The sequence below is a fragment of the Cricetulus griseus genome, chromosome 6, assembly GCF_003668045.3.
Source record: "Cricetulus griseus strain 17A/GY chromosome 6, alternate assembly CriGri-PICRH-1.0, whole genome shotgun sequence".
Classification (NCBI taxonomy): Eukaryota; Metazoa; Chordata; class Mammalia; order Rodentia; family Cricetidae; genus Cricetulus; species Cricetulus griseus.
The window spans coordinates 40364224-40388942 of record NC_048599.1 but is presented as its reverse complement, the minus strand read 5'-3'; the positions used below and the strand labels follow the sequence as shown (position 1 = coordinate 40388942).

Sequence of the window (24719 nt, the reverse complement as noted above, 5' to 3'; positions counted from 1 at the left end):
AAGTTAAATTCACCAGAAGACTGCAGTATAACACATTCAGTCCCAACTATGTTTTCTTTGATGTGGGTATGAGTCAGTCACCGGGGTTATTTGGAAGAAAATATTCCTGGTTGGTAAATTCTCACCTTGTCTATTGACAGCTTTTGAAATAATTGGCCATCTCTTCTTGAGACTTCTGCAGTTGATTCTTGTATTTACTCCACATCTTCATTTCCTCCTAAAGCATTGGTCTTTTGGTTTTCTTGGTCAGATTTTTTTAATGTATGTTATTTTTTCCCTAACTTACTACTTGGAATGGGCCAAAGCTCACTTCCTACCAGCCTCAGTGCAAATACTCACAGTATGTTAATACATTACAATGCACCTATATGCAATTTCCAAATTCTTGCTCAGACAGCTCCAAGTACTTTTTTGACCTACTTGCCTTAAATAAGACAGTCCTCGAAGCCCGATATTGAAAGATCTTCCTCCATAAAGCTAGTCTGTTTGCATCCCACTTCCTTCCTGGCCTATTCATTCCATAACCATTGATGTTGCCTTGAGTTTTCTTGCCTACACTATTCTAGGGTATCTGTTGCTAATGTCTAAAAGAATATGTTCAGGATTCTGCCTTCATCCAAAACCAGAATGTAGTTCCTCTTCTCACCTTTCCTCTCAGCATGTTTTCTCTTTCTTATCAACTCTTGCTGGTACTATTATTGCAGTGGCCTTCCAAGGTAAGACCTAGTCCCATTTTGTTAACTTGGCTTTATCAACATATCTACCAGAATGATTTCTTTCTTCTCCTCTCCTCTGCCTTCACCTCCTCTGCTTTTCCTCTTTGGGCTGAAGGTTGTACCCGGGGCTTTGCACATGCTAGGAAACTGCTCTGGCACTGATCCACATCCCCAACCCCCGAAATGATCTTTTACAAATTTGAATCATCCTGGACATAAAAATCTCCAGAGCCTTGTGTGCCACATTGGCCAGATTCTTTAGGATTGACACTGCTTGCACTCTCGAGTTCCCACTGGCTCTGACCTCTTCTCCCATTTCTCCTCTCACACTTTGCACTCCAGCTGGTTATCCCTCTTTGCTTACCCTTGAACACAGTAGGCACATTCCCATGTTAAGTCTGTGTGCTGTATTTTCTGCCTGTAATATTATGCGCACCTCTGGTCCTGAGTTGCCCAGAGACAGGGGCGTTGCTGTCCTCCCTGCTTTATTACTAGAGTTGTCATTAAAGTTTGCTTACATTGTAGCCTCAGTTTGGGTTCTTCAAATGCAAGAATGTCAAAAAAAAAAGTCACCCTCTTTCCTTTTTATATGACAAGACAGTGTGTCTGACCTTAACATTCATACTGTGAAAACACACACACACACACACAGAGAGAGAGAGAGAGAGAGAGAGAGAGAGAGAGAGAGAGAGAGAGAGAGAGAGACAGAGAGAGAGACAGAGAGAGAGACAGAGAGAGACAGAGAGAGACTAAATTAGATGTCATACAGGTTTGAAATCATGGTGTTGTACTCTCTACTCTCTAGACATACACAAACCCAGTAACTGTTATGTAAATCCAAAGGTAAAGATATTTTTCTATTTTTGTCTTTCTCAAGATGTACTTAGTTTCTTATATGTATTAAGGCTTTTATGAGTAGGAGTAATTTGCATGTTCAGTTAGTGTAAATATTTTAGCCATATTTTTTTAAAATTTTTTTGTTTTTTTGAGACAGGGTTTCTCTGTATAGCTTTGGAGCCTATCCTGGCAGTCGCTCTGGAGACCAGGCTGGCCTCGAACTCACAGAGATCCGCCTCCTCCCGAGAGCTGGGATTAAAGGTGTGCGTCACCAACACCCAGCTTTAGCCATGGGTTTTAGACACAGAAACAGCTTATCTTTGATCTGCTTATCTTTGAAACTCTGGCTGGGTCTACATTTGTTCTTAGGAAAACTTAATAACATGGTTACAACTCATTTTATATTGAGTTCTCATAGTACTATTGTCCAAAGCTGAAAGGAAAGATCTCTCTGATGATGAATCATGTTTACTGTAGGTTTAGCCATTAATGGGTAGTCTAGTTGGAAAATAGTCTTTGTTGTTCCAGGTCTATACTTTGTTAAGGGTCTCCTGCAAGTAATTGCTGCCCTTGTGAAAGGTATTTATTCATATATTTGAACATAGGGTCTTCTGCTTGCTATGCAGAAACTCTGCTACTAAGTACTCTTTCCAGCCCTGTACAAATGTTTGGTGTTACTCTTTTTTTTTATCTACTTATTTATTTTATTATTTTGTCTGTTTGTTTTGAATTGCCACCTCATTTCTCTGTATCTTCTGTTTTTGATTTTGTAAGTCATATTCCCACTCATTAGTGAGGGACTAACTTTGGCCCTTGTCTGCTCTTATATTTTAAATTTCTGCATAGAAAAGGGCTTCTGATGCCAACCACTACCTATTTTTCTTGTTTGTTAGTGGAAAATGTAGGCAGTTTAAAATCAAAATACTTTTAATATGACTTGGGATGATCTGCATACCCAAATAGCCTAGAAATCCATAAAGTTCTTAATTGGGAACACAGTGGGCAGCTCTCCCCAAATCTTACTATCAACATTGGAAAGGCTAACAAGGTTCCCAGAAGCACCTTTGAAAGAGGAGGGTTCAGGCTTCAGGGAGCTGCTGGAAGCCAGCTGGATCTCATTTACACCCCCACCCCCATTCCTGTCCTATCTCTATAGACAGGGATGTGTGCACAGTGACTCCTCTTTGACTCACCCTCTTTGGTAGCTTAGGACCATAAGACCCTTTAATGCCTGAAGCTGGAGAGTGTCTGTTGAAAGGTGGACTGTTCTGAATGTGGCCAGCAATGGAGAGAAGAGTATGCAGTCAGGGCATCCCCACATTTCCTCCAGATGACATCAACGGGTTTAATGAATTCGTATAGCTCCTTTATTTGATAGTTCTAGTTCATTTACTACGCACCATACAATAAGTGTTTTTGTGGGATCCATTCATGTATCCCTGAAGTTTTTTAGCTGTTTTCTTTTATCAGTGTCAGGAAAATCTCCCCACACACAGCTTGCATCAGTCCTGAATTCCTGTTAGCAAGTGTCTCTGGCATGTCCTCACCAGGCAGGATGTACCTGACAATGTGAAAGGGTTATTTTTGTTTTTAATTGCTATGTAGATTTCCAAGAAGTGTTGGTAAACTTTTTGTAACTCTGTCATGCTAAGCTAGTAGATCTTGTACTTTGGTTGGGTCATTTTTTTTTTTTTTAATCAGTGTGTGGTTTTGTTGATAGCTATCCCATTTTTTGGATATTGTGGTTAGAAAACACTGATGTCTGCACTTTGCATTGTGTAGTTTGAAGAAATCATTCAATACTACAGCTGCTTTCATTGTATCAGTGTTAAGTGCTGGGAAGTTTGCAGACTCTTGGTGTCACACTCATGGTTCCCAAAATTCAGGTTTTTGCCCTGAGGCTTGGATTTTACCATCAGCAATAGATATTGTCCAGTTTTGTTTTGTTTTTATTTTCTTGAAATGCCAGGCTCACTTTTTTTGAGAAGTTGTGTACCGGAGTCTTGATAAGCACACCTTGCTTACTCTCAAGTAAAAAGGGCTAGCAAATTCTGTAGGTTTGACTCACACAAGTTTCACAAATGCTTCACTCAAGGTAACCAATCTTTCAGTTTCATCAGAAATGCCTTATGCAGGCTTTAAAAAGGTGTATGTGTACTTGAGTGCTGGATTTACTACATGGGCTGTTTGAACTGTGGCTTCTCTCACATGTTTCCCCATGAAATGTTACTTTGATTTTGGGTAAGGAATGTAGAGTTGTGCTAATCTTCATTTGCCCAGACTATTCACCAATTGCCTAAATAGCCCATGATTGGTGTGGCTTGGGAGAATGGGGAAGGTAAAGTAACTTACTCTATCATTCACTATATTCAATATGTTTTCCTTTCTGCATTTTCCGGTACACTGGGGTGACCTTCCACAGGCTTTGCTTGATCTCCTTTGGAGTTCCTTGTCCTTTCTGTCTGTGGCTGATAGCTGTTCTCTGGAGACTTTCAGTTCTGCATCACTACTGCCAGCTGTTGCTCTGGGACTCTTGCTGGTGCCTCCTTCCAACACTTCCCCAATACTTCCCTGAGCAGTGCAGTTCACAAAAGATCCTTGATACTTGCACACAGAATGTATTTACCTCATACCATCTCCCAGAAATACAGTTTTGTAGCCAGGAGAACTCTTTTGGAAAATTCAAAAGAGTTTCCCCACGCCTCTCTTTCTCTCCCTTTCTCCCTCTCTCCCTCTCTCCCCCTCCTCTCTCTCCCTTTCTCCCCTCCCCCCAACCTATAATAAAGTGGAGATAACCTCAGTATTGTGAGGGAATGTGTAGACTTTTGCTGAGCTGCATGGCCACCTCCCTTCCTTTTGTACACCCGACTGCAAGACACCGATGTAAGCAGTGTACTTTTCTGCTTGTGTTAGGAGATAATCTGAGATGAGACATTACAAGGAGGGTGGTGGTTTGCTGTGGAGGCATGAGTTTTTGGACTGCCCTATTCACACAAGCCTATTTTACTGCTTTGTTTGAAGATTTGTTTGAAGATTGGGTGTGTCTAATGTAGTGGAAATTCATCCATTCATTGTTAAATACAGATGAAACACATTTCAGAGCCACAGAAAGTCTTTTTAATTATCATTTTTTTTTGGATTATTCATATGACTACTTCCCTCCTTTCATGTAAATCACAGAATTTATCATCCTTTCCAGTTCATTAAATCACTAAGATTCTCCTCTGGTGCTATAAATAAATGTGCTTGACCATGAATTGGGTTTGGTTGAAAGCAGCTTGTCCCTGTAAGTGATCTTGATGTGGTTAACCCACACTTCTCTGTGAATGTCTGCATTGCGTTAAATGTTAGGCTTCCAATGAACCAGAGCCTTACTTTAAGCACAAGTAGGGGCTTGCTTTAGGTTGAGCTTTATTGTTTTCAGTTTCATTAGCTACAAGCTGAATGTAGTATTAAAAGTTGCATTTGTGCTTGGACATGTCTGGGAGAGCCTCGGGATACATTTAATAGATCTCTATGTTCTTTGCCACTGTGCCTAGTTTAAGCTTGCAACACAGACAGTTGGAAACACTTAGACCACAGTCTCAGGCCATTCTACCACAAGTTCAGTTGCACTGCACAAATTTAATATAGAGCGCTAATTGGACTTGGACATGTTGGGCCTGAACTTTGCTCTTATGTAACCAGAGAACGCCAGGTGGGTGGGTGTGGCCTGTTAGCTCTAGATAGAGATGTGAGATGCAGCTCTAGAGAATGAATTCTCTAATCTGGTGACCTGGGACGAGGTAGAACAGTTGGATGTGGAGAGTGCAAATACCAAGGATGCCTGGACTTGAGGTAGCCTCTGGACTGGTGAAGGATGGGGTAAGCTTCTGGTCCGTTTATAGGAAAGTAGAACTGTGAGGACGCTGGATGCTTCAGAGTCAAGTGCTGTGGAGAAAGAAAAGAACAAGTCAAAAGAGCTATAGTGAGTGAGTTAGAGTGGGGTTGTAGACATAGATTCAGAACACATTGCAAGTGCTGTGGTTTTTTTCCTGATTGTGAGAAACAAGATATTGTTTCTTTTGCCTGCGTAGATGCTTGCTGTGTTCTCCTGGTGTGCAGACAAGTCCATTCTCACTGTGTTAGGATAGTCTTTTTATGAAGACCATCTCAGTGCAGCTGAGATTTGGCCACCTGCCATTTAATAAACATCTCTTTTTTTCTCCACATTGATGTTATTTTCAGTTTTACTAGAGGATATTAGTATAAGCAAATAGCGAATCCTTAGTAGTTCCATGACATGCCCACAGCTGCCTGAGCAAAGAGCTAGCTGACTATAAATTTTGTTTTCTCTTTAGAGTCTAAGGGTGGCTTTGGTCTGATTCCAGTTGTCACCACACTGACATGGATCTCCCATGAGATAGTGTAGCTGTAAACTATGGTGAAATATTTCTCAGTGTATTTTTAATAAAAATGAAGATTAACCTTCTTTGAAGATATATGTTAGCTTCAGTGGCACTTAGGGGCTATAGTACATGCTTGTGCCTGAGGGCTGTGTGATGTAGATTGGGGAAACCCAGACATAAGAACAGGTTGATGACTTTTGAAAGTGAGACATATTTTTAAGAGCAATTAGATTGTTTTTTCTTTAGCATTGGGTAATACAAGCACTGTCCTACTTAAATAGTATCCTTATCACACAACCCAAAACTCACTGAGTATGTTATTGGAATTGACCTTTTGATTCAAATGCCTTAATTTCTTGATCTAATATAGGGAATCAAGTTACGTATAGAAACTCCTCAGCATCTATTCATTTAACAACAACAAGTGAGGTAGGAGCAACAAATGGATGCTTGTCCAGCCCTACCTTATTTCCTGTGGCAAATGGGAGGGTCTCTGAATGTTTCTTGATATTGATATCATTAAGGTTACACAAACATAGTACACTGTACCTCATAACATATCTTTAACAACAAACCTAAGGGATTGCACACTTTAAAGCTAATTGAAAAGTGAAGGCAGAGGAGATGTCTTAGCAGTTAGGTGTGCTCATTGTTTTTGCCAGAAGACCAGGGTTCAGTTCCCTGCAACCATATGGCAACTTAACAACTGCCTATACCTTTAGTTCCAGATGATCCAGTGCCCTCTTCTGGCACCTGTGGGTACTTGCATGTATGTGTTTCACAAACTCCCTCCTCCTCCTCCTCCTCCTCTTCCTCCTCCCCCTCCTCCTCCTCCTCCTTCTCCTCCTCCTCCTCCTCCCCTCCTCCTCCTTCTCCTCCTCCTCCCCTCCCTCCCTCTCCTCTCTCTCTCTCTCCTCTCTCTCTCTCTCTCTCTCACACACACACACCACACACACACACAGATAGAGAGAGAGAGAGAGAGAGAGAGAGAGAGAGAGAGAGAGAGAGAGATCAATTGATTAAAAGTAGCATAAGCCCACTTCTAATTTGAACTTAGAGGAGATTTTACTTTGAGCTTTTGCTGGAAGTAAGAGTCTACAGTATCCCCATCAAGGCTTCTTTTGGTAATGCATTTCTTTTTATTTCATTTGAATGTGTGTATTTCAGAGAAGGTGTGTTAGAATCATGCACAGGAATTTAAGCCTCAGATTGTAGTACCCAGAAGACTAAGGAAAGCAAGGGGATTGCTCTGAATGTGAGGCCAGCCAGAACCATATAGCAAGACCCTGTTTGTTCAGTCAACAGAAACAGCAAACAGAAAACAAAACAGCAAAAGCTGTTAATGCGCTTTTTTTTTAAAATCTCAGTTAGTGTTGTTTCCTAGACTTCCCTGAGTAACTGACTTCTCTTTTTTGTAGCATTATCATTTACCAGAAATGATATTTTATTCTGATAATGTATTATAAAGATGAAGGAAGAAACATCATTAAGTACTAGTTAGCTGACACTGTATGGATATGTGTATGGTATTAATCCAAACGGAGAGTTTTAGCCAGTCTTTTCTTTGTGGTTGGCTAAAAAATAAAATTTAAAAGGGCTTTGTGGCATTGCTTCCAATGATGTAAAGTCCAAGATAATTTTCATTGATCAGGTGTTTTGTGTGATGGGAGAGGGTAAATTGAAGGGTTAGAACGACACTAATTTCTCTGACTTGAGTGAATAGGGGGACAGCACACACTTGTGTCACTTTGTATTTAGATTTCTCATGTTTTAGGAGTTTTTCACTAAGAGTGAAATTTGCCTATGACAGATTTGGAATCCCACTATTAATCAAGACTGGTGAAAATAAATACTAAGTGGTTCGGGAATTGTCTGATTTCTCTCTTACCATTCAGTGTGCTCATTGGAACAGGGTGACTTTTCCCAGTGGAGTCAAGTGTTCTTTCTTTAGTTTGTGAGTGACACAGGCTTCAGTCATGATCTGAACTGATTGTGATGTTCTTGGTGATTCTCCTCCTAATACAGGGTGGGGACTAAGTCACCCAAAGTAAATGACTATCTTTCTTTTTTTAATTGACTAAAACACATTATTTTCCTTCTCTCTCATGTAAAACAAATAGCTGATCTGGAAAAGGTGACAGCAATGGTTGTGTGGAGTTGCTCTGTTGTGGCCATTCCCAGTAGAGTTAGAGTTTTCTGTTGGATCAGAGATTTTCAAAGAGCTCTCAGGCCCTGAAATTTCTTTGGATAAATTGTTTTCAAGTGCATAGTAAGAGTCCTATGGGGAGGGGTGTGTGGTCCTTATAATCGTTTCTCACTTATAAATTAACATGTTAATACAGAATCTATTTTTTCAATGTACACAGCATCTTTTAAGTACTCATTTCACCCCCGGTTTTTACTTTATTCACTTGTTAATCTTTGATTGATAAATCTCTCTCTCAAAGATATTACCCAGGTAATTGTTGGTTTCTGCTAACTTCCTTTTACTTACATGCAGGGATGTTTTACTGTGCCCGGCAATAGAAGTTCTCACTTCAGGATTCCATCTACATTTTCCACCATATCAACGGTTGTCATAGTAGCAGTCTCAATTGAGAATTGTGATTATATACTTATCAAATGCCTGCATGATGCAAATGCAATTATTCTAATGCAGGTCAGCCAGAATTCTCAGCCTTGATCTTGTCTGCTTAAGGCCATAGTTAAGCGACCTAGAGAAAAGATTACTTTCTTTGTTTTGAGTTGTGTGAATGTAACATTATTTCACTGACTTCAGGGTGCCATGAGCTATCAGATATGTTATTATTTGATATAGTATAAGAAAAAAGGTCTAGTGGTTATAATCATTAGATGCTGTCTTATAATCATTAGAATCCAGATTAAAGTGTATGTGTATTTGTAGGAAAACTTAGTAAAACATTGCACATTTATTTACAAATAATTTTATTTTGATAAATAAAAAGGAAGCAATAGTGAGTAATTAATTTGGTCATGTATAAACTTTTTACTTATTTGTGCATGTATATATGCATGTCTTTGTAATGCCTGTAGATGCCAGAAAGTGGCATCAGATCCCCTGTAACCACTTGAAGCGTGGGCTGGGAAGCAAATTCTAGTTCTCTTCAAGTGTAGCAAGTGCTCTTAGCCACTAAGCCATTTCTCCAGCCAATAAGTAGATTTTTTTAAGTCCTGGAAATATATAGAGAAAATTATCTATAAGATTATTTAGACTATGTAAAGCTTCGTTACCTTTCTATCAAAATATCATAACCTTTACAAAATAATATATGATGATATTCCTTTAAGTAGCTGTCTAGAGATATCACATGATACACCTTAGATACTCATTTTCAAGATTATTTCATTTAATGTATGATTGAGTAATTTCAGATTTAAATGAGTTGTTTAATATTCTAAATAAGGTGTGTACTGAGATACAGTATGTTTCAGGGCTGTAATTATCAGGTGTGTTAAATGCTCTATAGGATTTTTTAAAAGAATTGTTTTTTTGAGAATTGATGTATTCTGACTTTGGCTGCTTCCCCCTCAAATTTCAAGGTTAACTGGAGTTCTTCCTGGTAAAGGATGTGAGTTAGTAAGCTGGCCATATGCCTGCCTCACCCTTCTAGACAACTCCGACATGCTTTCCCCAAAGGCTTGTATTAGGTGTGGTTGCCCAGTGCTAGAGTTGAAAGTGGCTCATTGAGAGAGTCCAGTTTGTGTTGGTCAGTGTGAGCATTGTCAGGTGGCTAGATGGCTGCTTGCAGCTTCGGGTTTTGTTACAGGTACCGTGAGTGGGGCAGTAGCCGGCACTTGCCTTCTGATTAAGTGCAGCAGGCATGCGGCCTGCAGTGTTGGCTCCAGGTATAGATTTGGGAATAACAATGCAGGATTCTGACATTGCTGTGGCTCGCCTCAAAAATGCATAGTTCATAGACTTGAAGAATCTGAGCAGGCTTCAAAGGAACTTGGGTCTTGTGTGGTCCACAGGTGGGGCCAGAGCATGCCTGGAGAGATGCAGTGTCTGCAGCTATGCTGCTTGAAGATGGTGCAAGGATGGGAAGGCAGAGTGCCGGTTGCCTTTGTGTTCATCATAAATGATGTTTTCTGCTTGAGTCCAATTGCTACTCGTAGTGCAAACTTACCCTTGTAGACCATTTTCAACATTTATCAAAGTGCTTTCACAAACATATAATTTTGACATCATGTTAAACGTGAGAGGGCTGAGCTGTGTGTAATTATTCTATTTGGAAGATGAGGAAAATGTGGCTCTCAGATGCTAAGAAACCAACCTGAAAGTCATTTGTTATTGGCTCTTGCCTTTTTCACTATACATGCTGTGGTGTTGTTTGGCTCTTCATTTATCTCCAAATTTAGAAAGCATGTAGCATGTTTTCCAGCAGCTGCTGCTATCTTTAGGGACTGCCAGCATTTTGTCACTTATCTCTCTACCTCCCAGATCACAAGCATAACATTTGCTTGGTGCTGAAAGGAAAAATAAGCAAAACCCAAACAGCATTGTATCACAACTCATCAGGTTGAACTGTTTCCTGTTATGTTCTGTGACTCGGGTTGGAAGTGACTCTTCCAATCCACCACACTGCCTTGGTTTTTAGGTGTTTTGTAGTAAGCCATATACAAGTCCAGACAAGGAGTCCAGAGTTAGAACAAGCTAAACAAGAGTTGCCGGCATTGTTGTTGCAGTCACAGAACTCCATGTTAACCAGGAATAGCTGGTTTTCTGACTTTAGACTTATTGAGAGCCTCCAGGGTTTCAGCAAGTTCTCCATGGCTGTTCCTGCCCATTGAAAGACTTTCTGGATCCTGTCCTTTGAGCACTCCTTCCTGAACTGCCCCAGCAGGGGTGTGGCCCTGTATGTCTGTGGCTTTTGTCTTTGTGAACTCTGCACATACAATTTTCTTTTATAGCAGATTAAGTATATAAATAGAGGCATGTGTGGTTCGATCGTTGTGATACGCCAGACTGAGTGGGACAAACAGCACATAGGTAAGCAGACCTGCCTCCCAGTTCATGTCTCGCCCTACTCCCTTTTACTGTGGACATTTCTTTACAAATCCCTCACACTTCTGGCAGGAGGCCTCTCAGTGACACTGCTGTTTTTCAGGCTTCCAAGATTCCTTCCCCAAACTGCCTACGTAAGTTGTGATCCAACTTTCTGACAATTATAAAATCAATAGAAACCCACTGTTATTAGCTAACCTTTGGACCTGGTTTCTGCTTCTCCCTGTTTGTGTGCCTAGTGCACTGCAGGCTCTGTTGGGTGTATTTGGTGAATGCTTTCTTTAAAGGTGGAAGGGCTTCCTGGCCCAGTTGCCTCATTAAGGCAGATTAACAATGTCTCAAAAAGCTCTGAAACTAAGGAAGTCTAAAGTGAGAAAATGCTAGTTAGGAGGAGGTTCTAGATGATCCCTCCTAACTAGAGGTGCTATGTCTGGATTGGAGACAGTAGATGAGACTCTGTTCATATTTAAATAAGGGGAGGCACATACCGTATTTAATGTAGTAAAGTAGCAACAAAAGCAGAGAATAAAGATACTCAAATTAATACTTGGTTTGTTTGTTTCCCATAATATTTACTGTAGCAGTTTCCAGCCTGTGGGGCAAGAACCCTTTGGGGGTCAGATGACTCTTTCACAGTGGTCACTCACTTAAGACCACCAGAAAACACAGATATTTACGTAACAATTCATAACAGTAGCAAAATTACAATTATTAAGTAGCAACAAAAAATTTTTATAGCTGAGGGTCACCACAACATGAAGAACTGTATTAAAGAGTAGCAGCATTAAGAATTTGAGAACGACTGCTTTACTGTGTTCTGGATCATGTCTTACTCAGAAAGACAGATGAAAGCTACTGTTACTCTTTCCAGAAACATCATTGGCCCTGCCAGTTTGTGCGTGCTGTTTGAGGGATTTCAGGTTACTTACTGAAACAACTTACTCTGTTAAGTACATGGGGTATTACTTTTGTTTTCTTCTGATAGGCCCTAGTCAAAGTTCTTGATAGAAAAGACCCTTAGGTGTTAAACTTTAGGTGTCTCACAGAATAATCAGTGCAACATCAAAATATAAAGAATAACATAGAAAACATCAACTTGAGCTTTATACTTGAGCTCTTCTGATATGTGTGCTCTGTTCAAAGTCAGACTATAAAAGGTGATGTCACTGGATTAAGTGTCAGTTGGAGAAATGCCCTTCCAAACAACCTCACTGTTGCGCCGAGAAAACTGAGTTCCTTAAACACTGACTTGATTTCAGAGCCCCACCCCCACCCCTATCTAGTTAGGTGGCTTAGCTGAAAGGGAACTGGGACTGGATTGCTGATGTTGATGATGTAACCTGTAGCTTTCTGAGACAGAATTGTGGAGTTGGTTGGTTAAGGTTTGACAGGTTCATCCGCTTGGTAATTTTGAATCGTCACTGTTGGTTGACCTCCAAGAATCAGGACTAGAGCTGCTTTTCCAGAGAACCGCACACCTTAGGCATGCTCATTTGCCTGGCTGCTCACCTTTATCCTAGAATTGTGCCCCTAACCAGAAGAGAAGAATTGCAGAACACGATTGAAGAGTTAAGTTCTTAGTCCAAACTAAATTAAATTATCTTGAGTTGTTTGCTCATTCATTTGAATTGAAGGCAACATGTGCTGGTGGGTGTTAGAGAAGTCTTTCTCAAACTTCAGTGCCTTACACACACTGGGAGAGTCCTTGTTAAAATTCTGGTTTGATCCTGTTGAATCTGCTTTCCCTAAAGGCTCCTGGCTCATACTGCCGCTGGCCCTGGGGCTTCAGGTTTAGCCGCAGTGTTTGGCCTGCCTTGTTACAAAAGCAGGAAAGGCAGCTGTGTGTGCCTTTCCCATTGTGTGCCTTCTAACAGCCACCTCACTAGCCTCTGGGCCTGAGTGACAGAGGGGCCTTCTGCAGCCAGCTCTGTTTGTGCGTGCAAGTCTGCACTCAGCCCTCCTTCCCTTACATTTCTACTTCACTTGCCTTTCCCAGCTTTTCTACAGAGCTTGATTTTCCAGATACCTGGGCTCTTTAGTTTCAGAATGAGTTTTTTCTAAAGCGTTACATAATTCGCTTTCTCAAACTGCTGCATGCACTTTTCCTCTTCTCCTTGAGGGAAAAGCCATAGTCTTGGAGACTTTCTTTGGGGTGGATGTTGAACTAGCTGTAATGACCACAAAGTCTCATGTGTTGTTCTTATATTTCTTCTGTTTTGTCATTTTTCAGTTGGCAGATAATAAGGACTTTCTCAAAGCACTGGTTTCCCTTTCCATTTTAATTGATTAGTTCTGACTTTAGAAGCCAGATACTGGGTTTGTTAGAAATATGTTTAGGATTTATGCTCAGAAGGGCCTACCCCTCAGAAGGGCTTTCCAGGCAGATGTGAAGGAGAACTTCAGTAGCCATCAGTAGAGAAACCCTCTGTTTCAGCCCACTCCTGATAGGCAGCTCACACAGGATTTGCTTGTTTGCCTAGTGTCTTTTCCTTGGTGCCCTGTGAGTGTGTGAGTGTGTCTGTCTGTGAATGTGAGTGAGTGTGGCTGTGAGTTGTGTGATATGAGATGTTTGTGGAACTGGTGTTGTGTATGTGCGGTGGGGATGGGTATTTATGTGTGGTATGTGTATGTGTGTTTTGTGTTGTGTGGGCTGTGAGTGTGTATAATGTATGAGGTGTTTTTTCCTGTCTTGTGTGGTAGGTATGGGTGTTTGTGTGTGGTGTGATGTATTGCGTCGTGGGTGTGGGTGTTTGTGTGTCTGTGTATGGTGTATGTTTGTGTGGCCAGTGATAAGTGTGTGGTATATTGTGTGTGGAGGGGGGTGCATTGTTTGTGTGTTTTAAGTGTATAGAGAACAGATGTTGACACAGCATGTCTCCCATCTCTCTCTGCCTTCATTGTGTAGCTCACCTCTTGGCTAGGCTTGCTGGCTGGTGAGGCTTTACTTAACCCCTCACTCACTGCTTGAGTTAGTGTTACAGGTACATGCTGTTGTGCATAGCTTTTGCTTTTCTCCCCTGCTGGGGATCCAAACTCAGGTCTCTGTTTTTGCATGGCAAGTACTTTTCTCACCAAGCCTTTCTAGATACTAATTTAACAGGTTGTTATATCTTTAACATTATGCTTAAAATACAGCTGAAGGTTATTTATATGGTGCTGATAAGGTGTATTGGCCCTGCAATTGATAATACAATAGTTGTAATAAATAAGCATGGCTTAGGCTCCACCTAGAATGGGGATAGGTAACTTTGTATTAAGCATTGTGCCTGCAGTGGATTTGCAAATGAATTTCAATAATAATGACAATGAGGAGTGTGTCTTTGGACTGACTTAGTGATTAGGATGCCTGGGACTGAAATTCCTGATATGTAATACTATTAGTTACAGTAACAACTAGTTCTCATTTGCTTATATTTGCTATGCAGGTGAATGTTCCATGGTGTGCAGGGCTATGGCCCCAAAGCATACTTTATTGAGGGGCAGCATTGAGCCTCTGTGCTCTGAATAAATGAGAGTAATTCTGTAGATAGGAGTGAGAGTCACTCTAGTCACTAGTCCCTCTTTACAAATAAGTAAGCATGTGTAGCTGCTAGGGGAGCCTTATTCCCATCTGAAGCAAAGAGCCCTTTTGCCTTTTAACTAGGTAATACAGACTTTGATCATTTTAAATAAACCTATTACTGGTGCTGTGTTGGAGCTTATGGATTATTTTACTTAAAATGTGTTATGACAAGATTAAGTTTAGCCAGAAGAGTTGAGTGGATTTTGAGATCTGAGCAGAGCCCCCCTCTGACATATTTTTAGTGAATTACAGTATCTAAACACTGATTAACAGATTTGCCTTATTTGAATGCTATTTTCATATCTAGAATTTGTCCTATGCTCAGCTAAGTGTTCGGGTGTAAGCTTAACAGTGTTTTGTGACCTGGCACTCATGACCAGTGTCATTGTGGAGTTACAAAACCTTGGAAAGTAAGCTGAATGCATGACCTTAGTAAAACATTCAGAAAGACTGGAAAAAAAACCTCCCCATGCCCAAAAAAACTGTACTTAAATGTGTTTGGTTTGGTTTTAGTACATTGATTCCCTTTGGCTTTAGAGACTAGAGGATTCTGCTCAAAATAGTTGCAAGTAAATGCTGTTAGGAGGAAGATTTTGCCAGAAAGAGAGATTAGACATATGTGTTCCCATTCTTTGTTAATGGCTTTGCTTGTTTGGGTTGAAATGAAACTGCTCCTGTGCTAAAGAGAAATGAACCCCACCCTTCCTGTTTGCAAATGTGTTTCATTTGCTGTTTATCTTAATTTAAATATACAGTAGAAAAGAGAATGTAACTGCTGTTCCTTTAATATCAGAGCTGTGCATGCTACAATAGGTGTCACTGTTTGGCTTGGTCCAATCCTGATTGGTGGCTTCAGCTATTGGCTCAGAGCGCTGGCTGTCTGACTCCGTCTGCAGGGCTGTAATACCTACTCTCCTCTCTCCGATCCATTCACCACACAACTTCGCCGGCTGAACAGACTCCTCGCTGGGCTCGCTCAGCACATCTTGCTAACCTAATTCAGAAAGCAAGCTCCACAGCTCTCTGCCTGCCGCCTTTGCTCAGCATAGCCTTTTCAGGTGATCCAGAAAACGGCTATTTTTATGAGCAAATAAGAAAAACGGGAATCATGATGGGAATGTATTTAACAGATCCGGTCCTGGATAAAACTTAAAGCCAGTTCCTCTTCAACATAGTGAAAAGGTCACCTTGCCTGGCTGAGAAAAGCAGCAAAATACCACCAGCTTGTCGGTTTCTGTTAACATCTTAGCTCTGGCTAGCCTCTTTGCCTAGATGTTCGAGCAAATTTGGGATATCTAGCTCTAAAGAGAGACATCCTGTACTCATGGTAGATGATAAAGAAAAGAACATGAAATGTCTCACCTTCTTCTTGATGCTTCCAGAGACAGTAAAGAACAGGTCCAAGAAAGGTTCAAAGAAAGCAAACAGCAGCAGCAGCAGCAACAGCAGCAGTGGTGGTGGTGGCAGCAGCAGCGGCGGCAGCAGTAAGTTGCCCCCAGTTTGTTATGAAATAATTACCTTGAAGACTAAAAAGAAGAAGAAGATGGCTGCTGATATATTCCCCCGGAAGAAACCAGTCAGCTCCAGCAGCACCACTGTCCAGCAGCACCACCAGCACAATCTCTGTAACAACAACCTCATCCCGGCCCCCAACTGGCAGGGTCTTTATCCCACCATCAGAGAAAGGTAAGTGCCGGCCAGCCGGCCAGTATTTATTTTCAAAGTTTGCCAGTGCTGAAGTTTCTGCTTTTGCATGACCCGTAATGCATTTTAACATGAATCTCTGTCTCCTCTCTTCCCAGAAGCTTTACTGGTAATGGAAAGCCACCTTGTATCTTTTCCAAAACAGTACAGCTGTTTTCCTCTTAGATTTAAAAAAAAAAAAATTTTTGCAAGCTGTAACGTTTAACCGGCAGGGCTGTGTCTGTGGAGCACAGAAGAGAAACTCTTTATTTGTCCTAAGCTGTGTGAAAGTTTGGATAACTTTTAAAACTTTAGTTTCTTCCCATGTGTCTGCAGTGATTTCCGATAGTTGTACAGTTGGACACTTTCTTTTCTCTTTTGCTGTGAAGTCACTGAACTGTTGTTGCTTAGCTTGAGTAGCTTCTTTAAGTTTTGCATGTTGGGAAAGGGGTGGTAAGAATGCAAGCTGCTGTGAATTAATGAATTGCCTCTGTTTGTAGAAATGCGGTGATGTTCAATAATGACTTGATGGCAGATGTACATTTTGTGGTTGGGCCACCAGGTGGGACTCAGCGGTTGCCAGGACACAAAGTAAGCAACAGCTGCATTACCGGTTTAGTCTTGAGATTTGTGTAGAGGGATCCTCTCAGCCCCGAGCTTGGTGTGGGCAGCTTGCTGATGGCAGGCAGTGCATGTTTCACCAGATTACAGAGAAAGCAGACCCTTTCCAAGGGCTTGGGCCACACTTAATGTTGTCTTTGTTTTCGTCTACATGGTTGTATATGTCACACAGAAACATGCCCTCTTCACTCTCCAATGATTACAAGTGTTGTAACAGGTTTGGAAAGTCCTCTGTTTACTGTTCCTATGGAAATCAGATAAATAAGCTCTGGTTTTACTTATTTCACATGGGAGGGGGGTGTACATTAATGTCAAAGCTTTGAGATCCTGATAGAGATCACGTCTTGTGTGGCAATCTTATGCTCCCCTGTCAGGATACACTGTACCCTGGCTGTTTCAAAGACACAGGTTAGGTCCTTTACATCCCCCTACCCCTGACTCGCTAGTTGTTTTTCGGGATTGACTTGCTGAAAATGCTTTCAGTTTAGTGCGTGAAATGAGATTTCCCTTTCTCCACAGTATGTCTTAGCTGTTGGGAGCTCAGTGTTCCATGCAATGTTTTATGGAGAACTTGCTGAGGACAAAGATGAAATCCGAATACCAGACGTCGAACCTGCTGCTTTCCTCGCCATGCTGAAGTAAGCATTATTTGTGTGTTCGGAAAGAGTTTGCTTGTGCTGACTGTGTTTGTGCTCTGCTGGCTTCCGAGTCAGGTGTGAGTTCTGTGTAAGAGGAGGTTCTAAAGAGAGAGGGTGCTGCTGCTTGCCTTGTGAATGACTTTGGAGGAAACTGTTCTTCATCTTCCCGTGGGAGTCATATGGAATGTTGCAGGGACTTAGAGTCATGTCTTAGCCTAGAGCCTAGGGGCATGCAGCTTATGCAGTGAGCTGCTTTTTAACGACATTTTAGAAGAAAAATAGCTCTCTGCTGTAGGTGTTCTTTAATAGGCGTGGTCTCCTCCTGAGAGCAGTGTGTGTTAAGGCTTTAGAGAAATATGCCTTCACTTCTCAATTGTAGAAGTTATGTACTTTGTTTAGTTAGCAACACTGGGGAGATGTGTGTCTTGTGCTGCCGGAAGTGGAACTTATTATCTGCCCACACGTTTTTCACATACAAAATTGGACAATGCTTATGGTGATGAAGAGATTTTGAATGGCAAAGTAGTTTCCTACAGATTTATGCAAGGATCTTCATTTAGCAACATAGGAGTGTAAGAGATTAGGCTAGTCACATGTCTTTTAGGTCCTTTGCAGACTCTCTGACATGTTAATCAGGTCCCAAGAATCACCTTTACCAATGTCTGATGCTAGACAATGGGGTAGTCCACCATATGATTAAAGCCCAGTTACTGTAAGTTATATTTATACGGTTTTTCTTAAAATGTATTTACAACACACTAACATATTTGAGTTCAAGATTATCTGCTGCTCTGGGGATTTAAGTTCCCTGGAATATGTTTTTTAAAAAAGTTTGAAGAAAAAATTGCCCAGTGGGTCAACCAGTTTGACACTATTCTTGCAAACTGTTAAAATGATCATTATTTACTATCTCCCTCATACTGAAAAAGAAGTTATAGTCAGCTCTAGAGTTTGTAAGTGTTGAACTCCTTGTTCCTGTTATAGCTTTGCAATCTGATTGAACTAGAACTTTGACAGTGGGAAGCGAAACAGGGAGATTAAAGGCAAGTGAGCATGTGAAGTACACTAACGTTAACTTCTTCCTCACTTTTTAACCTTCAGAGTCCATTAGACACAGTCATCTAGAAACCCCTTCCCCCTGCCTGGATCCTAACCCTTCCTTCATCACTGCAAGTGAAGTCAGCTCTATGGATGCGACAGTGCCATCTGTTGTTGGGTGAAATGCCGCTCTAGTTAACATTGGGGCCTCACTGAAGTCTAATATTGAAGTGTTCTATCCTAGATGTGTGCACAGTCAGGAAACATGAACAGGAATGGCAGAAAGTTACACCTTCCCCAAGTCATTTGACTTATCAATTGCCAAGTGTCTTCTCTTGTAGATGACTCACCTAGGTCATACTAGTACAGTTTTTAGAAATTATCCATGGAATCAGATGGAAGAGTAAGAGTAGAACTGCAATGGGGTTCCATTTGCCTTGCTGGTATGTTGTAGTTGAGACAGTAACTGAGTTTCCTCCTCCTGCATCCTAGGTGAGTAGCTGTACATTTAGAAAAGGAGTGGTAGCTCCCATGAGTTCCAGGGAAGACTATAAATCCAGCCCATGTTCTGGATATTTCCCTAGTCCTAGCCTCTGGGCAAAGTGCAACTGTACTACAGCTGTGTTGTTGAGTGGTCTTGCCAGTGTAACTGGCTTAGCCTATTAGAGAAGAGTTTCCTGGAAGCAGAAGGCTTTCTGTGTGTGACTGTGGAAACTTTGGCTTGTGTATGTCTTACAAATAGGAAACAAGATAGCTATTAAAAAAATCAGATAAAGTACTCTATGCATTAGCTGGAAAACTTGACAGGGTAAATTTTCTCAGTGTTGTTCACTGGTAGAGTTCTTATTGACTGTTCTTTTGTCCTGGAATATAAGATAGCATGTGGTTTCCACCTTTACATACTGTTTTGAGAAATTGCCACCATCCCCCAAACACCAAGAGGTATTTCATCTCTTAAATAGGTACAGCTCACCAAAGCACACAATCCATGTTCATTTAAGCTCTCTGCTTTTAATAGATGTGTGTGAAAATAATGTACTCCTCAGTGCTGAGAGTAGGAGGAATATGTGGGGGACACATGAGTTTAGAAATTTAGAACTCAAAGGATTTTGTGACATTAACTGAAAAGGTAATCATGAAGTTTGAATTTGACAGTTTATTGAACTTGGAACCACTTCAGAAATACTTAATATCAGATTTTATTTTTATATTTTAGAAAAGTCCAAAATCATTAAAATATAATTTTTGACCTTAGTGTCAAAAGACATTTGTTTTTATTTGAATGTCCAGAAGATGATTGGCATAAAACTGTGTGTGCTGTACTTTAAACATTGGTGGAACTGAGGAGAGCACAGAGGTTGAGAGCTGCTCTTGCAGAGGACCAGAGTTCAGGTCCTAGACCCCTATTAGATCGCTCACAGCTGCCTACAACTCCAGTTCCAGGGGATCCAGTGCCCTCTTCTGGTTTCCAGGAGTATCCAGATGCACAAATATACACACATACATATATAATAAATATTCTTTTGAACTGTGGGATTAGGAATGACAGTGCTTTAACTTAGAAAAGTATAATAGAATTTTGCTGTGTTTCATAATCTTATCTCTGATACACAGTCATCTTTCAGATAATTGCAGTATCTCCTGTTTTGTTGAAAACGGATAGAGGATGAATAATAACACGTTAATCTCTTTAATTATATAAGCTTGCTGCTGAGCTGAAATGTCAGTGCCTTGTGAATGTATTTCAGATGCTTTCCTAACATGTTTGTAGTAACTGTCACATGACTTTATATTCTTGGACAGGCTTGAAGGCAGTGGCTTCCTTCCTTGCTGTACATGCTCATTTTGTGGCAATCCGCTTACATGTTGGATGCTTTCTTTCAGATACATCTATTGTGATGAAATTGACTTGGCTGCGGACACAGTGCTGGCCACACTGTATGCTGCCAAAAAGTACATAGTTCCTCACCTTGCCAGAGCCTGTGTTAATTTCCTGGAGACGAGCCTGAGCGCCAAGAATGCCTGTGTACTCCTGTCTCAGAGCTGTCTGTTTGAGGAGCCAGACCTGACACAGCGATGCTGGGAGGTGATTGATGCTCAAGCTGAGTTAGCACTCAAGTCCGAGGGATTCTGCGACATCGACTTCCAGACACTCGAAAGTATCCTCCGCAGGGAAACGCTGAATGCCAAAGAAATAGTGGTTTTTGAGGCAGCCCTAAACTGGGCTGAAGTAGAATGCCAGCGGCAGGATCTGGCCTTGAGCATTGAAAATAAACGCAAGGTCCTAGGAAAGGCCCTGTACTTGATCCGCATCCCCACCATGGCCCTGGATGACTTTGCAAATGGTGCTGCGCAGTCTGGCGTATTAACTCTCAACGAGACCAATGACATCTTCCTCTGGTACACTGCATCCAAAAAACCGGAGCTGCAGTTTGTGAGTAAAGCCCGAAAGGGCCTGGTCCCCCAGCGTTGTCACCGATTCCAGTCATGTGCCTATCGGAGCAACCAGTGGCGCTATCGGGGTCGCTGTGACAGCATCCAGTTTGCAGTTGATAAGAGGGTATTCATCGCAGGCTTTGGGCTGTATGGCTCCAGTTGTGGCTCGGCAGAGTACAGCGCCAAGATTGAACTCAAACGGCAGGGCGTTGTCCTGGGCCAGAACTTGAGCAAGTACTTCTCAGATGGATCCAGCAATACCTTCCCTGTGTGGTTTGAATATCCGGTGCAGATTGAGCCAGACACCTTCTACACAGCCAGTGTTGTGCTGGATGGCAATGAACTCAGCTACTTTGGACAGGAAGGCATGACGGAAGTTCAGTGTGGCAAGGTGACTGTCCAGTTTCAGTGCTCCTCAGACAGCACCAACGGCACTGGGGTACAGGGGGGGCAGATCCCCGAACTCATATTCTATGCTTGAACCTTCTGTTCCTTATACATCATGAGACATCCACCTGGGCCCTCCTTGCCTGACGCTTAGCTCGTCTCCAGATATGTGATCAGCACAGGTAATTTGTAATGAATGAAGCAGCGGTAGGCAGTTTCTAATGTCTTTGAACCTTTTAATTATGTACAGGCTAAAATGCAACATTCCGCTTTTAACTATATGCTTAGAAGAGCCAAGTTCTTACTCAGGCTTCGTGGTTTTAGAGTTGCGTCTGTATGCCTAGGGAGATCATGTGCTTTTTCAAGTGCCCACCAACCTCCCACTTTTGTACCTCTGAAGAAGATTTTGGATCAACTTGAATTTCCTTTACTAAATGGAAGTATGTATTCTAAAGTAATACCATCAAGTTATTTTTAAACAGAACCCCCCTTCCTCTCAAAATGAATAAATAAAAACAAAAACAAAAAACAGGTAAACCTCAGTGTACAATTTTGAAAGAATATTTGCTTTGTAACAAGTAAACTTAGAAGGTAAACAGTAGGCCAGTGGTCATGTTTGACTCTGTTTATTTACATCTGTTGCTTCTGGGCCTTGCTTTTATGTTCTTTGTATCTTAAGTTCATCTATGTGTTTCATACTGAACAGTTGACACTGTTGGTGTAAGGAATTGGATGTTTGTTTAGACCAAGACTTCTGATACAAAGCAAACTTAGATTCTATTAGTTTAGCAGACAAGTTCCTGAACACAGAGACTTCTTTCAGGATGGATGAAATTAGAAAATGTTGTCAATAGAAAAAAAAGTTGCAAACCTGCAAATTCATACTACAACAGGTAAAATGGAAGCCTGGTAATGCCCTATAAAAATGAATAGTCCAGTTTATCAGTGAGAAGCTTGCACAGTTTGGAAAAGCTACTCTTGCCTGGTAGTTTTGGACACCCCCCCCCCATCTCTATTGGCTTGTTCTTAAGTCTTGCTGTACAGGACTCAAGTTTCCCCACCTCTCTCTCCCCTGTTAGAAGAGGACCAAACAGTGGAGGTATGGAGTAATGGTAGCACTACTTGTCAATGTGATAAAGTACTTTTTATGCTTTTCTTTTTAATTGAAACATTCTTTATCTGCTCTTTGACCATAGACGATCTTATTTGTTGATTCTGAACAAGTTTCTGGACTGCTAGAACCTGGCCTCTGGCCATCTTAAAGTGCCAATATATGCCTGCAGGGTTTTTGAAAAATGGTTCGGAGTGACACTGGGTTATACCAAGTATTCACCTCATCAGCATCACATGCAGCTCTTACTTGTCCATGGTAGCATAAGCAAAGAGGGAAAAGCTCACAGACAACTTCTCCTTCCATGATGGTTTGTGCTGGCTTAGTGCCTGTGACCCTGGTAGTGTCCAATGTGGTCACTTGAAACTGAAATGTCCATGTGTTTCTGAGCAGCTTTTCTGCTCAGTGTGATCCTGAGATGGCTCCCCGCCACCCAGAGTGTGGTCCCTGGCCGCCTCCTTCTCCTGCTCTATAAGCCAAAGTAAAGTTGGCTTCCCTGGAGCAGGGGCTAGTCCTGGGGTGTGTGTGTGTGTCTGCGCAGTATGCGCATGAAAGTGTGCTTGCCAACTCAGGAGCTGCCTCCTCCCAGCCTGGCTAGTGGTGGGTGTGTCAGAAATGCCTCCCACCCCCTACTGGTGCCAGCAAGGCCCCATGAGTGCTTCCACTCACTGTGCTTCTGGGCCACTTCTTCCCCTACAGAGAAGGGCTTGTGGCCTTTGGCCAGCATCCCTGGTGGAGGAGAGCACTGGATTATGGGAACTGTTTTAATCATTTTGCCATTACTTACATCTGTTAGCATAGGTGACTGAAAGCTATTATTCATGACTAGATGGATATTACTAGGACAACTTTACAAAATAATCTTTCAATTGCTTCCTGATAAAGGAGATGACAGGTTGTAGTTTTGGCAAAACATCAATAAAATAAAGGTACATTGTCAATTAAAATTACTTCTACAAAGGCTTTTGTTTTAAAATTATGGTTAAACATTTCAGTAACTCGCAGCTACCATACAGATTGGTAAGCCTGACCAGAAGGCACTTACTTTAAAGCCAGAGGAGAAGATATTTTGTTTAACACTGCTTGAGTCCTGTCAGATAGTTGGGCTGGGTGTGATAACCTTCAAGGGGCAGCATCCACCCCCACCCTCACTCTTTTATTGTGACTTAGCTGCCCTCCCTGTGGCTAGGCAAGTACAGTTCACTGAGGATGAGAGAACATGACTTTATATTTATTATTATTATGTTTCCAAAAAAGACACATCCACTTACTGATTAGCCTCCGCCAAGAACTGTGGGTAAGATTGGAAAGCTGTACCTAAAACAAGAAATTTTGTGTTCTGAACCTATTCTCTTAACTGCATTCTCAGCAAAATGAAAGATAATGCACTTGCTTTGGTTTTCTTTGATAATTTTGAACTTTGTAGTTTGTAAGAATAGAAACCATTGTTCTGACAGGGCTGGCAGCTGTAGTGTATAAACACAACTTTATTAAGCAGAAAACGCTGTAGATGCTTTTCCCAGCATACCTTGCAGTCTTCATCATTGTTCATACTGGGGATAAGGGTAACTAGGCTAGCAGTTCTAATGCAGCATTCTTTAATCATATCGTAAGATAGTATTTAAGTAAATGGTCTCATTTCTACATAATTATTGCACTGAACTGTCTTTTTTTTAAAGGTGTTTAAATAAGCTCAGCTAATTCAGTACACTGTAGGCAACTGTGCATCAGTGTGCTTGACTTTAGCAGCTTACAGCATTATTTATGAAGGAAAATATATAAATATGAAGTACCTCATGTTGAATGTTATTGTACTGTATTTTTAATGTAACAGTGCAGATCTTGTTAGACACATGAATGTGTATAATCATGTTAAATGCAAATAAAATAAAACTGGTTCATAGATTTGCTTTCTTAGCATTTTTGTTGCTCCCTTGAAATAGTAAAAAGTTAGTTCTGTCACTATTGGTGCCACTGCATTTTACAATGATGATTTCACAGGAGCATTTATTTGTGAAGTATTCAGTGTCTTTGATTCCTAAAGAAGGTGGAATTTGAGGTAAAAGCATAAGAGAACAATGAATATGTTAATCAATTGCATTGTTCAAAGCCCGACTGTTCACTTAATGAGAGTGAGTGAATGGATGCATTTGTAGTCCTGTTATGGAATTTGTGGTTGGCTGGCATTCCAAGCTATAGTTGCCATAGTTGCTTAAATGTCTGGATCTCCCTGTGCTAAGGGGGTGTTGTGCTGAACAGCATCTGGGTTCTGATGG

General features: G+C 41.3%; 1 protein-coding gene across 2 annotated transcripts in view; it reads left to right on the top strand.

Annotated features, from left to right (window-relative positions):
• The window catches only part of Btbd3 (BTB domain containing 3), a 29995-nt gene extending 5647 nt beyond the window's left edge, over positions 1 to 24348 (top strand). The window contains exons 2-5 of one of the 2 annotated variants that reach the window (XM_027421671.2): positions 15912 to 16215; positions 16713 to 16803; positions 17353 to 17471; positions 20394 to 24348. In XM_027421671.2, coding sequence (XP_027277472.1) covers positions 16073 to 16215; positions 16713 to 16803; positions 17353 to 17471; positions 20394 to 21426 — 1386 coding nt within the window. In that variant the 5' untranslated portion in view covers positions 15912 to 16072 and the 3' untranslated portion in view covers positions 21427 to 24348. Of the gene's footprint in view, positions 1 to 15322; positions 16216 to 16712; positions 16804 to 17352; positions 17472 to 20393 lie in introns of those variants that run through there. The other variant, XM_027421670.2, reaches the window with a different exon arrangement.
• Positions 24349 to 24719: the final 371 nt, after the last annotated feature.